The sequence below is a fragment of the Aptenodytes forsteri genome, unplaced genomic scaffold, assembly GCF_000699145.1.
Source record: "Aptenodytes forsteri isolate BGI_AS27 unplaced genomic scaffold, ASM69914v1 Scaffold472, whole genome shotgun sequence".
Classification (NCBI taxonomy): domain Eukaryota; kingdom Metazoa; phylum Chordata; class Aves; order Sphenisciformes; family Spheniscidae; genus Aptenodytes; species Aptenodytes forsteri.
In genome coordinates this window covers 167,109-179,615 of record NW_008796038.1, presented here as the reverse complement: position 1 = coordinate 179,615, position 12,507 = coordinate 167,109, and the positions used below count along the sequence as shown (strand labels likewise).

The 12,507-nt window shown below is 53.5% G+C and overlaps 1 protein-coding gene across 1 annotated transcript in view; it reads right to left on the bottom strand.

The window, feature by feature from the left end:
* Positions 1-11,063: 11,063 nt before the first annotated feature.
* Positions 11,064-12,507, bottom strand: part of LOC103904107 (serine/threonine-protein kinase SBK1-like) — a 2,837-nt gene continuing 1,393 nt past the window's right edge. Inside the window, exons 2-3 of the mRNA XM_009285464.1 lie at positions 12,094-12,296; positions 11,064-11,750 (exon numbers count right to left, since the gene is read on the bottom strand). Of these exons, the coding sequence (XP_009283739.1) occupies positions 11,064-11,750; positions 12,094-12,296 (890 nt within the window). The remainder of the gene's footprint in view (positions 11,751-12,093; positions 12,297-12,507) is intronic.

Here is a 12,507-nt window from a genome sequence, read left to right as displayed (position 1 = left end):
ACCTTACACTTGGCCTTGTTGAACCTCATGAGGTTCACACGGGCCCACTTCTGGAGCTTGTCCAGGTCCCTCTGGATGGCATCCCGCCCCTCTGGTGTGTCGACCGCACCACTCAGCTTGGTGTCATCTGCAAACTTGCTGAGGGTGCACTCGATCCCGCTGTCTGTGTCACTGATGTGCCCAAGCTGCTCTTGCAGACCCCTGGGTCTCGTGCTGCAGCGTGAGCACTATGACCCTGGGCACCGCTGAGCCCAGGGACTTTGAGGGGGCAAGCATGACTTCATGCCCCATGCTACGTCCTCACCGGTCACATCCTTGCTGCACCTCGGTCGGGTGGTCTCCATCTCTCATCGGCAGCTGCTGAGCTGTGCTGCCAGAAGCACCTGCAGCCAGCAAAGGGCCCACCGTGGATTTCTCCTTCCGACCAAACTTCCTCACTTTCAGGCCTTCAGTGGACATCAGAGGAGGTTGGCAGCGTGCCTTAAACGTCTGTAAGAGCTAGCATTAAAAACAAACAAACAAAAAACCCCCTAAGAACTGTAGGCATGGGGACAACATCAGAAAAAAAATCTAGTGATGGTAAAAGTAGATGCTGCAGGACAAGGTTTAAAAGCCTCAGATCTCCATCAGGAGAGCAAGACTCGTCACTTGGTCCATCTTTAGACCTTTATCTCCAGGTTCTGTGGCTTTTTGTTTTTTGCAGCTTTTTTCCCCAGCTCTCTTGGATTTTTTTTTTTGGGAGGCTTGGCTGTTGCGCTGGCGAACACGTGGAGACGGGGAATCTTGTTCTCAGCAATGTGGGATTTCTGCAAGGAAAGAGAGACCCTTCTCAAAGGCTGCTGCAGGCATGTGGTCATGTTCCCAAATAAATGATCCCCTTCTGAGTTCAGGTTTTGTCCTGAGTATCAGTGCTTGCTGCTTCCCCACCAACAGGCAGCCCAGCACTGGGGATTGGCAAACACAGTCCTACCAAGCTGTCTCTGTTTTCTTCAGTAGACCTTCTTTTCATCTCAGGAGTCTCCATATTAAAAGCAAAGCTTTTTTTTTTTTTTTTATTTAGATTGTTTACCAAAGGTTTCAACCTGCTGTGCGAGGAAATATATATAAATAATATATATCTATAATATATATATAATAAATATATATATAACGCCTATTGGCTCGTGGTGTGAGCAGTGGGAATAGCCCTGAGCAGGCTGGAAGACATCTAGTGATTGCACTGCCATGCGCAGGGCGCTACGTCCACATAATTGAGATGAAATAAGATTTGCAAAGTTATGCTTTCTTATGAAGACAACAGCGACCCGCCTGCTCTTTGTAGGCAGCAGCAACTTCTCTTCAGCCAAGGATGCCTTGTCATTTCTTTTGTCCTGCTGCAAACATCTGCAGCACAGTTCATGCACAGAAATGCAACAGCATGCTGTGTTATCCTCATCCCTTTCTCGTTTAAACAGTGTCCCCCACCCCTCCTTGTCTTCCCCTTCTCTGGAGGGTTTCTGTCAGCCGCGTTTTGCTCCACAGTCATTACAAATGCAAACAGAAAGCCTTTTACGACCAAGAAACTGTCGCATCAATGAGCCGTTAAGAAAAATGGCTATTTTTCAAAACCATTAAACAGGTCCATTTAGATGACAGAGATACTTCTAGGATAGCAGGTGACCACACAAAATGTTCTTGTGATGTGCTTTATGAGACTGTAGACATTGCTAAGTGTAAAAATGCAGAGTAATTTGCATCGGTAATTTGACGTTTGGACTCGATGATCTTAGAGGTCTTTTCCAACCTTAATGACTCTATGATTCTATGATCTTTAAAATTCAGATTGAAAAGAAGCAATTTAATGTTAAAAGGCACACTCAGTAAGAAATCTTTGCCGAATCAGTATCCCTATAGCTATGTTTTCCTACATCTAATGTGACCCAATAATTACATCCCTTTGTGTCACATACTGCCCTCTTACGATCTTCGCATTGTGGCTTTGCAACAGGAGATTTGCCTGGATGAGTGAGTTTGCACTCATCCTTGCCTTCGTCTTTCTGCTTGGGAGAGCTGCTTGGGCATGGTGGGAGTCACCTACAAATACGCACCAGGGCACATGAGTGCAGGAGGAATTTCTTCTCCTTCCTGCGCACACACGCTGATCACGGTCTTCCGAAGCAGAAGGTGCTCCTGCAGGAGAACAAGGTCTGTTCACATAATTATCAACAGAGAGAATCCCCCTCCTGGCCATTGCATCACCAAGTGTGAAGCAGTTCCAAATATTGTGAAAGGAAAAAAAAAAGTGGACATGAGCCAGCAATGTGCGCTCGCAGCCCATAAGGCCAACCGTATCCTGGGCTGCATCCAAAGCAGCGTGGCCAGCAGGTCAAGGGAGGGGATTCTGCCCCTCTGCTCTGCTCTGGTGAGACCCCACCTGGAGCACTGTGTCCAGCTCTGGAGCCCTCAGCATAAGAAAGACATGGACGTGTTGGAGCGGGTCCAGAGGAGGGACACAAAAATGATCAGGGGGATGGAACACCTCTTCAGTGGAGGAAGGCTGAGAGAGTTGGGGTTGTTCAGCCTGGAGAAGAGAAGGCTTTTGGGAGACCTTCTTGCAGCCTTTCAGTACTTCAAGGGGGCTTATAAAAAAGATGGCGGCAGACTTTTTAGCAGGGCCTGCTGCGACAGGACAAGGGGGAATGGTTTTCAACTAAAAGAGGGCGGATTCAGACTAGATCTAAGGAAGACATTTTTTACGCTGAGGGTGGTGAAACACTGGCACAGGTTGCCCAGAGAGGTGGTGGATGCCCCATCCCTGGAAACGTTCAAGGTCAGGTTGGACGGGGCTTTGAGCAACCTGATCTAGTTGAAGATGCCCCTGCCCACGGCAGGGGGGATGCACTAGATGATCCCTTCCAAATCAGTCTATGATTCTATGAATTCAGTGACGGAAGACGGGGACCAGAGTCAAAGGCAGAGTGAGAAGAGTGATCCTCCCACTCAGCTGTCTCTGGCCCTTCCCTCATGCCTTGGCCTTGTCTTTTAGCAACCAAGAGGATCTGGACCCTGGAAGCAGTCAGGAGAGAAGCAAGGACAAGTTCGGAGACACACAAGGTCCTGTGGCACGTTTTGGACAAGGACCTGTGGGACGAAACGTCAGACTAGCACAGAAGCATGGGTTTGCAGTACTATTGTTCTCCAGGAGTCAGGGGACTCTTTTCCCTTGGCCTTCTGCGCTTTCGCCTCAGCAATTGTTGATCCCCTGAAAGAAATCTGTCGCGGGAGAAGGCAGGTGGTGGGAGGAGAGCGTGCAAGCATGGAAGAGGAAACCTGTTCGCGGCCCCGTCTATGGCAGGTCCAAAAGAAGCAGTGGGCAGTCTGCTCCCTCACGCTGATTGCCTTGGAGACATGTTTTGTTGGCGATCTGATGTCACCGTCTCTCTCTCACCCAGCCCTTAGCTTATGAATACTTTCTCGGGAGCAGATTCCTGGATGTCTGTGCCAGCTTTGCATATCCAATTTTGTGACCGTGGTGCATTCAGCTCGAACACGTTATGACACTGATGCTCATGAGGAACAGAGAAAGAGGAGTCAGACTTCCCAGCTGCAAAAGAGGAATGAGGTTTCAGCACAGCTTGGCAGCCTTTCTACTGTTGTCCTCGACAGGACTTTTCTCAACGAATTACGACACAGTCCCAGAGATACGGCAGCCCCCAGCTTCCCACAACCCAAGGCAGAGTTTGTTATTCACAGTGCTGATGGACTCCCCTGAATTTTTACTCCCTTCTTCTACAACCAAGCTGATAAAATGGAAGAGTTACACTCTAGGGAGCAGGGCGGCAGAGCAGAACACGCCTCAGCACCATCCACTGCAGCGGGTGGTGCTGAGAGCTCCTGGGATCCTGTTCAAAAATGCATCCGTTGAGATTTGCACAGAAGGTGCAGCCTGCTATCCCATGCGTCTCATTGCAACCTGGGGGTCCAGGCACCCACCAGCAATGAAAGAAAGGGAAAGGTACAGAAATCAGCATTCATGACCTTTCTGGTTACTTCAGTCCACACTAGTGGCGTCATCTCTTTTTTGGAGGAAGAAGATGCCCCAGTTTTCGGGGGAAATTTGTCAGCACTTTTTTTTTTGATGTGTTCTCAGAACTCAGAGCCTAAAAAAAAAGGCTGAAGGCAGAAGTTTGAAGAAAGGGTAGAATATGCCCTTTGTGACTTACATTAACACTGGGGGTTGTTAAAATACTCAATGTGAAAGCCCTTTGTGACTTACATTAACACTGGGGGTTAGTGAAAGCCACACCTTCCAAAAGGAGACACCACTACTGAACTTGGCCTGAGCAGGTCCTGGCTTGATCAGAGCAGGGCTGCAGAAACAAACACAGTCACTGTGGGAAGAGGTGGCCACAGCGAGAGGGGATCAGTGGAAAACTCCTTTACGTGCCTTGATAAATCCTTTGTGGGTGCTGCAACAGGGCACATCTGATGTGACTCGGAGGAAAATGGCCTTGAGGCTCAGAGGTGGCCTTTCTGTAGCTCCAAGGATGGGCTGCTTGGTCGGAGAGCACCTCCCACCGAGTGCTCTCACCTCAGCTCAGGTGAATCTGCCGCGGCTGCGGAACAGCGTCAGCCTTTTTGCAAGGCGATGGCTTCTTTTGGAGGAAGAAGTCAAGGGGGGCAAGCACGATGGAAGGCACATCATGAGCCGGGGTTTCTTGGGCTGGCGGCAAAAGGGCTCTGGCCCCAGCAAGGGCTCCATCTCTTTAAGTAGAACTGGGAAAACGATAAACTTACAGTACTAAGAGCGTCTGCCAGCTTTCCAGACTCATCTAGAGATTCAAGAATCATTTTTGTAAAATTTTGTGGTCAGTTCTTTCCGTCAGACATCATCAATGCCAATGCACTTGATAATAAAGTTGGCTTCACGTCTGCTCTCTGTGGCGTTAGAGGAGGGGAAAAAAAAACAGCAGAGACATCCTCATGCAGCTCCGTGCTAGCTTCTGCAGAGCAGAATATTCGAGAAAGAAATGGAGCAATATGTGCAACACCTAGAAAATGACAAAAGTATTCACGCAACAGCTGTAACATGCCGAATGGTTGACCAGGCTAAACCGTGATCTGTTGCTGAAGTGCTCTCTTTTTCTAACCAGCCGGTACAGCTCCTGCAAGGACCGTCCTCAGATCGCTCTGCTAAGGGGTGTGCCAAGTGCACGGCCCCGGTTCCTTCAGTGCGGAGATGGGAAGGGACGAGCTCAGCCATGTGGGATGAGTGCAGTGACTGCTTTGTTAAACCGGCATTGTTCTGTTGCATCTGCACGCAAGGCGATACAAGGATTTTTGATTGCTTTTAACAGGAGCTTTCACTGCTACGTGTTTGAGCCTCTGATCCTGGACAGGCTAAAAGCAGGTCTGTAAGCAACCAAAGGTTTTTCCAGTCTATAATTTTCCTTTGAAGGACAGAAAGCCCTCAGTCCACTTATTTCGGCAGAGGAGGAGAGGAGGGGCATTAATGAGCTTTTTCCTCCCCAGTGGAAAACCTGAGTGAGGGCTGGTCAGAGGACGGGCATGGTCCTTTGACCCCGGCCGCTGCTGGTGCGCGTTAGGGCTTGACGGAGCTGACCCCGTCCGCTGCTGGTGCATGTCAGGGCTTGACGGAGCACTTCACCATGCTCAAACAGCCACATTGTCTGGACATTTTTCTCTCTCTTTACTCTCTATTTGGGGGGGGGGGGGGGGGTGTCAGTCCCATCCCTCCGCTAGAAGTCATCGAATGAGCGCGCAATAATTGGGATTAAGCCCTGGGAGTGTCCCCGGCTGTTTGCCTTCTCCACTCTGGGGGTGAGGAGCCCAGACACCCAGCGAGAACACTTCGGCCGACTAGAGATGGACTAGTTCTCTACATTTATGTAGAAACTGGTCCCTTGCACATCTGCATATCGCTATTGGCTGCGGAGATGTTTCTTTTCTGCTTTGAAAAGAAAAATAAGAGGATAACTGCACTCGAGCTGTTGTGGAGGGCTTCAAACAAGGTTTGACCCCCCTGCGTTGGGCATGGAGCTGCAATGGCAGATTTAGGGGGCTGCTCCACTCTCCTCCCACACCCCAGGGAGATTTCCTCTTGCACCCCCCCCCCCCCCCTTACATCATGGAGAGCGGAGCCCAGAAAAGCGCATGTGCTGGATGAGGTTGCCCCAAGGAGGGGTGGAGGTGGGAGCTGTGCACCCCCAAAAGGTCCCACAGCCCTTCCCAAGGAAAGGCAGCCAAGGGGAGCAGGAATCAGCCAGGTCTGAACCAGAAGAAAGCTTGTCAAGTGCCGGTTATGGATAGAGGTCTTGCATAGAGGTGGAAAGAAGGCAAGTGTACACGGTGGAGGGCGCAGCTGTGGGGGGAACGCACCGGCCTTTGCAGTTTACGACTTTACTAAACAGAATTACTGCAAAGGTCGGGGGTGCTTAGCAGCGAAGCATGTCCTTTTCTGAGCACTCTTTGGAGTGCCTTTCTTGGAGGGAAACAGGGTGAAAGGACACTGCCTTCATCCAACAGCCCTTGAGTGGTTAAAAAATAATATTAAATATTGTGATGAATATTTTAATAAATATTTACATTGTAAAAAGAAAAATAAAATCCATTCCCGATGGTCGCTGAGGATATGCAGGTGCGTCACTTTAAGTTCAGGGTGGGCTCACAGCTGAGTTGAAAGGAGCTTTTCAGAATCTGAAAACTACTAGCGCGACTGTCAAAGCAGGATCGGTTTCAATGCAACAAGTAGTCATTTCCCGTAAAGTGATCCTAAAATCCTGAACTGCCAGATCCTTAACATAATTTTAGGATTTTGCAGTAACCTGCTGTGAACCTCAAGAAAAATCTCCGGCTTTTAGGAAGCTTTATGCTGTTTTTTTCTCTGCCACTTACATCGTCATTTGAGGAAGGATACAGCTGAGGAGAAATACCAATTAATCAAAAATAATGAAGAGAAATGAGATTAAATCACTGGCCCTGATAGTAACCTATGTTTTATATCACTGAATAAATTCTGGGTGTTAAAAAAATGGATCTGCCCACAATGGCAAACCTTGCAAGTAATTTCTGTTTCTCAGAAAAGCAAAGTTTAAAAAAAAAACCCAAACAAAGAAACAAACAAAAAACCCCCCAAAGAAGCCAAAAAGCAGCTTTGACTGTTTCTCGCTGGGTTTTGAGCAGTCCCCAGGAGGGCTCCCTGGCGGCGATGCCGACAGATCTGGACCACCAGGAAGGTGGGGGTGCTGTGATGATGCTTCAGCTGGGTTTGGGGGCCACCCCCTCAACAGCGCTCTTGGGGTTTGCTTTTGGTGCATCTGCTGGATACGCCCAGATGCAAAAGATTTGACGGGCTACGTGCCCATACACATTATTTCTGGATCTCTCAGTAAACCGTTCTGCCAGCCACTGGCCCAGGGTTTTTGCAGTGCATCCCCCCCCCCCCATGGTCCCCCCTCACCGTCACGCTGGGGGCTGGAGATGGGAGGGTTTGCCCCTTACGGAGTAGACAGATCCTGCATATCTTGAGACCCCCCAAGGGATTTCTCCTTCCCGGCACCCTGGAGACGAGATTGGTGGACTCAGACCAGGAGGTTTCTCCCATCCTGGCCCCATGGATGCAGCCGATGTTTTTTTCCGTTGCAGGTCCAGCTGCACTGCTTCACAGCCGATAACAGGTGGCTGTTGCAAGGTTTCACCCCCCCATAACGTCCCTGAGACCGTCCTTTAAATGATCCGGGGGCTTGGCTGTCCCTCGCGCGATGCCCCCTTTCCTATTCAGCCAGCAGCATCTCTGGACCACCCTGTACGGCTTTACCGGCCCAGCTCTCCCCAGCCACTTGACGCTAGCTTGAGTGAGGGCTAGAGCCGTGTGTGTATATATCTATATCTATATCTATATCTATACCTATATCTATATCTATATCTATCTCTCAACCTGTGCTGCAAACTTGTTCATGAGCTGCTTGTTGCAAGGTACCCAATATGCATTTTCCACGGAGCATTATTGCCTTTGCAGGAGGGTCCACGGCATGCACGCCGGTGCTGTGCTGGGGAGGTTTTTCTCGCCTGGAAAACCGTGCGGCTTGGGAGAAATTCAGCAACAGGCTGCAGGACCCCAGCTGTGAGACAATTCCTCCAGGATGGGGGGGGGCTTCCACCCCCCAGCTACAGGGACCACTCTCCCGCGCACGCCGGGCCGTGGGTTTTTTCAATTTCTCCCCCCCCCCCCATGGTCCCCCCTCACCGTCACGCTGGGGGCTGGAGATGGGAGGGTTTGCCCCTTACGGAGTAGACAGATCCTGCATATCTTGAGACCCCCCAAGGGATTTCTCCTTCCCGGCACCCTGGAGACGAGATTGGTGGACTCAGACCAGGAGGTTTCTCCCATCCTGGCCCCATGGATGCAGCCGATGTTTTTTTCCGTTGCAGGTCCAGCTGCACTGCTTCACAGCCGATAACAGGTGGCTGTTGCAAGGTTTCACCCCCCCATAACGTCCCTGAGACCGTCCTTTAAATGATCCGGGGGCTTGGCTGTCCCTCGCGCGATGCCCCCTTTCCTATTCAGCCAGCAGCATCTCTGGACCACCCTGTACGGCTTTACCGGCCCAGCTCTCCCCAGCCACTTGACGCTAGCTTGAGTGAGGGCTAGAGCCGTGTGTGTATATATCTATATCTATATCTATATCTATACCTATATCTATATCTATCTATCTCTCAACCTGTGCTGCAAACTTGTTGATGAGCTGCTTGTTGCAAGCGGTACCCAATGCATTTTCCACGGAGCATTATTGCCTTTGCAGGAGGGTCCACGGCATGCACGCCGGTGCTGTGCTGGGGAGGTTTTTCTCGCCTGGAAAACCGTGCGGCTTGGGAGAAATTCAGCAACAGGCTGCAGGACCCCAGCTGTGAGACAATTCCTCCAGGATGGGGGGGGGCTTCCACCCCCCAGCTACAGGGACCACCCTCCAGCCCGGCATCGCCACCCCCGGGTCGAGCATCCCCAGGCTGCAATTCAGGGGGGGGCAGCTACAAAGGAAAAGTCTCCGCGGTGCCGAAGCCGGCAATTCGGCGTGCCTCGCAGCTGCCCGTGTGCCCTCTCCTCTCCAGAGACTTCCCAGCCCCACTGAGGTGTGGCAGGGCTGGACCCCCTTTGCTCAGAGCCTGCCTATGCGGAGGAGGAGAAAAAGCGCTCTTTAGGGCTCAAGCAGCAGGTTCTTGGGAAAACACCACACAACAACAACAACAAAAGCAAAGCAACAATTTTATTAAGCTTCAGCGTCTCAGCTAATTTCCCCCCCCCCTTCCACTTTGCACCAGGGTTGGTGGTGCAGGAGATGGATCCTCTGCCGATGGTTGGGGGTCCCCGGGGAGGGGTGGGCACGGGCTCCCCAGGCAGAGCGTGGAGGGCCACAGGCAGAGGCTCCAGGAGCCCCGTGTCCCAAAACAGAGGTGCAGACTGCTCAAAGGGGTGGAGGAGAGCCCCAGGACGGTGCTCCCCAGCAGGCAGGCAGAGCCCTGCCCGCGCGTGGTGTGGCACCAAGGTTAAGTGTCAAAGCTTGCGGGACCCCCCTGCTCTCCCCCCCCGGCTGCCAGCAGCCCCGGTGGGAAAGCCGGCAGGGACTGGACGGCTGGTTGAGCCCAGGCAGGTGTTTGTCCAACCTCCAAATGGTGAGCTCACCCTACAAATTCCCCTCCAGAGCCCGTCCAGTCCCTCCCCTGCTGGAGATGGAGAATATTTGCAGCCGTTGAAGCTGATTTTCTTGTGTGTCCCCTCCTGCACACCCAGAGCCATCCCAATTTGCGCTCTCGCTGCGTCTCTTTACTCTTTTGCACTATCAGCCGACCCACATCCAGCCCTTAATGGTGCAAATCACCCTGCCCCGTTGCATGGCTCAGACAGAGCTGGATCCAGGTTTGTCCACTTTTAACTCAAGTCCTAGAGAGATCCACCTGGCAGCTCCTCCCAGCCCCATCACTCCCCAGCTCAGCTGCATGCCTTGAGGGCTTACACTTGTTTCCCCAGGTCCTTAACCCCCAGGAGGCTGTTTAGCGTCTCTCCCTAATTACAGCGGTTAACCCCCAGGAGGCTGTTTAGCATCTTCCCTAATTAACGGCAGCCCGTGACAACCTCCTCATCCCTAAGGTGCAAGTAGGGAGGTCAAGGTCAGACATGTTTCTGGGTTCCTCACCGTCTGTCTCTGCCAAGGTCCTGCATCGGCCTTAAGAGGTTTAATTTCTAATTAATTGCTGTCCTGGTTTCGGCAGGGACAGAGTTAATTTCCTTCCTAGTAGCTGGTACAGTGCTGTGTTTTGGATTTAGGAGAACAATGATGTTGATAACACACGGATGACACTAGTCACTTCTCAGTCAGTTTCCCGTGCTCCACCGACTGAGCAGGCTGGAGGTGCACAAGAAGCTGGGAGGGGGCACAGCCAAACTGGCCAAAGGGACATTCCATACCATGTGACGTCATGCTCAGTACATAAACTGGGGAAAGCTGGCCGGGGGGGCCGCTGCTCGGGGACTGGCATCGGTCGGCGGGTGGGGAGCAATTGTACTGTGCATCACTTTCTTTGTGTATTATTATTATTATTATTATTACTACAGTTATTATCATTTTATTTCAATTATTGAACTGTTTTTATCTCAACCCACGAGTTTTTCTCACTTGTGCTCTTCCAATTTCCAATTCTCTCCCAGCGGGGAGGCGGAGTGAGCGAGCGGCTGCGTGGTGCTCGGTTGCCGACTGAGGTTAAACCACAACAATTGCTCTCCTCCTGTTTCTCTCTGTCATCCCACGGGCTGCTTCTGCCCTGGGTTTCCCTCGTGCATCTCAGAGCTGTGCAATGGTTGCTCGGGTGGACTGTTGTCACCACCACCGAGTGACATCGATTTGCAAGGTGCCAGGCGTCCAGTAGCAGGGCTGGGGTTTCCAGGTGCTGCCCAAGGCATCGCTTCTCCTTCCCATCCTTGCAGCCGATTTCCAGCCCCGCAAGCCTCGGGCATCGGACAGAGAGCCCAGAACCGCGGTACCAGCCCCGGAATGGAGGTGAGGCGGTGGCTACCGGCATGAGGCCAGCGCGTTAGCGGGTGGCATGGTAACCCCGCCTCCCCCACTAGCAGCACCCCATCCCCTGGTGCCCCCCGGGCTCTCCCCCATGCCGCTGGTAAGGGGGGACCGGGAGCTGCTAGGTGCCAGCTCCCCAGTGCTGGGAGCCATCACCCAGGGCAGGGACAGGTATTTCTGCACCTCGATGGCCGGGCTCCGGCGGTCAGGGTCCAGCGTCAGCAAGCGCCGGAGCATCTCCAGTGCCCCAGAGCCGAAGCCTCGCCAGGACGCAGGCATCCCCCGCCCCGCCGCGCCACCCTGCCAGGCGCTGAAGTCCTCGAACTGGGGGTCGGAGCTGGTGGCCACGGCCCAGGGGAAGCAGCCGGTGCAGAGGCAGAAAAGCAGGACGGCGAAGGCCCAGACGTCCAAGCTGGAGTCCAGCTCCAGCGTGTCAGAGACCTGGAGCAGGCAGAGCTCCGGCGGGGAGTAGGGTAGGGTGCCAGACATGGCACCCACTGCCGAGCCCTGCACACGGGTGAGCCCGAAGTCGCCCAGCTTCACCCGCCGGCACTCGCGGTCGAAGAGCAGGACGTTGTCCAGCTTGACGTCCCGGTGCACCAGGGCACGGCTGTGCATGAAGTCCAGCGCCTCAGCCAGCTGGGATGCGCAGCGCTTCACCAGCTCCTCCGCCAGGCCCTCCTGCAGGGAGGGTGGTACTGTCGCCCGCCGCACGGCCCCCTCCCCAAAGGGGCTGCTGCAAGCACGCAGACCCCTGCCCAGCACCGCCAACCTGTGCTTTGCCCCACAGCTGCCTGTAGCCACATGCCCGCACTGCAAAGGGTCTCCGCATGCACAGCACGAGCAAGTACCTCACTGCAAAGGATCTCCTCCCGTGCACGGTGTCACTGCACCCGCTGCAAAGGCTCTCCCTGCACACAGCGTCTCTGCACCAGCTGCAAAGCTGTCCTGGCACCTTCTCCTCCATCCTCCCACCCCTCCTGGCCCCTGCCCCTCTCCCGCAGGGGTCTGGGGCAGCACGCACCCCCGGGTTGAGGAGGGCACACAGGTCCCCGGCGGGAGCGAGCTCCTGCCCGAAGGCGAAGTGTGTGGCGCTCTCGAAGGCGATGGGCAGGGCGCGCAGGCAGGCGGCGTGGCTGGAGAGGCACAGGGCGATGCAATACTCCCGCAGGAAAGCCCGCCGCTCCGTCTGCTCCTTCAGCATCAGCTTGAGGACCACCGGCGAGCCTGGGAAATGGGGAGGGGAGACGAAGGAGGGTCAGCACCAGCTGGGGCACTGAGCAGGACAGAGACAGGATCTGGCATGGGGTGGCTTGGGTAGAGCTGGGGTTTGGCTCAGGTGAGTCGGGCACAGTGGTGGGGCTGTGCACATCTGTGCACATCTGGGGAGCAGGTTCCCCCAGCCAGCAGCAGGGTGGCCCTCCCCGCCCCCCGCCCC